Raw genomic sequence first — 2500 nt, forward strand, 5'->3', positions numbered from 1 at the left:
TCCTTCTCTTCCTCTCCTTCACCCTCCTTCTCTTCCTCTCATTCACCCTCCTTCTCTTCCTCTCCTTCACCTTCTCCTCCTATTCCATCTACCCCTTTCTTCTCCCCTTCCTCCCCCATCTTCACCATCACCCTCCTTATCCTACTTCCCATTTTCATATCCTGTACCGCCATCCTTTCAAACATTTAAAATACCAATCAGCAAAGTCTACACAACATAATAAAAATACCCTCATGATTTCCACATACCTACAAGCGGTCTCACGGTAGAGCTATGTGGCAATGATTTTACTTCGAAGGTCAAATCCAGCAGAACGCGTTACGGCCACACTGGAGACTTGAGTCCTCCCGGCGTGCTAAGGGTGTATTGCTGCGTCCTCCGTTGTTTTGTTTACGTTTTGTGTTTAAGAAGAACGGCTTTGTTTACCCGTAAATAGAGGAGAATATGATGGGTCTAAGAAGAGTTTTTTGTCTCCTTTTCCTGTGTGGATTCGCCGTGCAAGTCCGCGGTCACTTCGGTAAGAAATGGGTTGTTTCTTTAGTGATTGGCTGTTTGCTGTGTTGCGAGATTTTATATTTGAATTTGTGATTTGATCCTTATTTGTTTGTATGTGTACTTTAAGATAGATATACGTCCATGTACGTTGTAAACGAACATGTACGTATACCTAATACTTACTATACACCCAGTCACATGCATGAACAGATAAACAGACACACACACGTACACACGCATATGAATATAATTACAGCTGACTACGTACGCACTTACATATTCACAATTCCACACACGCGTATTTAGTCACCATCTTGTAATACGTGAGAAGAATAGATTATCTTCTAACATTCTTCTTTGTGTATTGTGTATTTATTCTACTATTTTTATTACGACGATGGTGTCTTCCACTCATTATAAATATCATGGCCCACAAGAAGGATTTATAATAAGCATAGTTTTCATTTATTGAAGGTCTATTTCACCCACACCCACCTTCTTATGGATCTATTATCACATCCACCTACTGTTTTATTTCACTCTCTTGTGTGGTATTGATAATGATGAGAAGGAATATATAGATAGATAGATATGAATGAGGAAGGTAGCGAAATACAGGTATGATATATACATCCATGAAAAAAAATAAATCTCTATTGAAAAAAACACTAATTAGATATGTAGTGAAGCCCTTATTAATACATTGCTATCAATCACCTTGATCTCGTCTCTCTTGTAGGAAGCTGTGAAGATCATACGCCCATGTGTAGTTCATGGGCGCGCAACGGACTTTGTCAACGCGATCAGCTGTTTATGATCCAGAACTGCCCTGTGTCTTGTAATCTTTGTTTGGGTAAGTTTGGAAGAGATTCTGTTTTCGGGGAAATATTTTGGTTTTGTTGTTTCTTGTGGTCTTGGTGTTAACTTTTCTCGGTTGTTGTTCTTGTTGTGATGTGTGTGTGTGCGTGTGTGTGTATGTGCGTGTGTGTTTGTGTGTGTATATATATATATATATATATATATATATATATATATATATGTGTGTGTGTGTGTGTGTGTGTGTGTGTGTGTGTGTATATATATATATGTGTGTGTATGTGTGTATACGTGTGTGTGTCTCTGTGTGTGTTTAGTATACATCACATAACAACCAACCACCTCTGATACCTCAAAATCTCCCCCCATTGTCCCCCCAGACCCAGAATGCCGGGACAGGAACCACAAGTGCGCTGACTGGGCCAGGATTGGAGCGTGTGTGACCCACCCTGTCCAGATGCTCCCCCTTTGCCCACACTCCTGCGACGCCTGTATCATCCCTATCTAAAAGGGGTTTCAGGATTTCTCGTATTAAGTGTATCTTCAAAAGCGAAAAGTGTTTTTTTTTTTTTTTTTCTTTTTTTCTTTCTTTTTTTATATTTTCTAAGGCGAAAAGTGTTTTTTTTTTTCTTTTTTTTTATATCTTCTAAAGCGAAAAGTGTTTATTATTTTTTTTTTTTATATGTATATGTTCTAAAGCGAAAAGTGTTTTTTTTTCTTTTTTTTTATATCTTCTAAAGCGAAAAGTGTTTATTTTTTTATATGTTCTAAAGCGAAAAGTATATATATATTTTTTTTTCTTTTTTTTTTTTTCTTTTTTTTGTATATGTACAGTTGATTTGTCTTCTGTTTCGTTATATTAGAGGTCTGGTTTATGATGAGGGATAGATAGATAGCATTGTGATTTCTTTATATCTTTGTTAATAAAAGTAATAATGAGTGAAGACTGATAAATATATAAATATATCTTTGTGATAGTGCGATTATGACACCATCTATTTTTTCCAGAATTATAGCCATTAATTTTGTCTATTTGAGCTGTGATAATTCAATGATTGTTTTATATACTATTCACTTAATTTACAATCAGTAAATAGATGTAACAATTAAGTAGGTTATGTATGCATCCATTAATATTTCATTCCATGATTGAAAAAAAAAATCCAAAGATTAGTTACAGTAATAAATT

At 35.6% G+C, this 2500-nt stretch overlaps 1 protein-coding gene across 1 annotated transcript; it reads left to right on the forward strand.

Annotated features, from left to right (window-relative positions):
• Nucleotides 1-313: 313 nt before the first annotated feature.
• Nucleotides 314-1867, forward strand: LOC122249910 (uncharacterized). Its single transcript, XM_043011098.2, has 3 exons — nucleotides 314-517; nucleotides 1235-1348; nucleotides 1692-1867. The coding sequence occupies exons 1-3, from the start codon at nucleotides 445-447 to the stop codon at nucleotides 1817-1819; spliced, it is 315 nt and encodes a 104-aa protein (XP_042867032.1). The 5' UTR covers nucleotides 314-444; the 3' UTR covers nucleotides 1820-1867.
• Nucleotides 1868-2500: the final 633 nt, after the last annotated feature.

Source organism: Penaeus japonicus, unplaced genomic scaffold, assembly GCF_977035675.1.
Source record: "Penaeus japonicus unplaced genomic scaffold, GWHDUDI00000001_assembly GWHDUDI00000637, whole genome shotgun sequence".
Taxonomy (NCBI): Eukaryota; Metazoa; Arthropoda; class Malacostraca; order Decapoda; family Penaeidae; genus Penaeus; species Penaeus japonicus.

Excerpts from the sequence above, each read along its gene's own strand:
- LOC122249910 (XM_043011098.2), top strand. The coding sequence starts at position 445 with ATGATGGGTCTAAGAAGAGTTTTTTGTCTCCTTTTCCTGTGTGGATTC. Across the intron at positions 518-1,234 it reads GCAAGTCCGCGGTCACTTCG|GAAGCTGTGAAGATCATACG; the intron begins GTAAGAAATGGG and ends TCTCTCTTGTAG. Across the intron at positions 1,349-1,691 it reads GTCTTGTAATCTTTGTTTGG|ACCCAGAATGCCGGGACAGG; the intron begins GTAAGTTTGGAA and ends TTGTCCCCCCAG.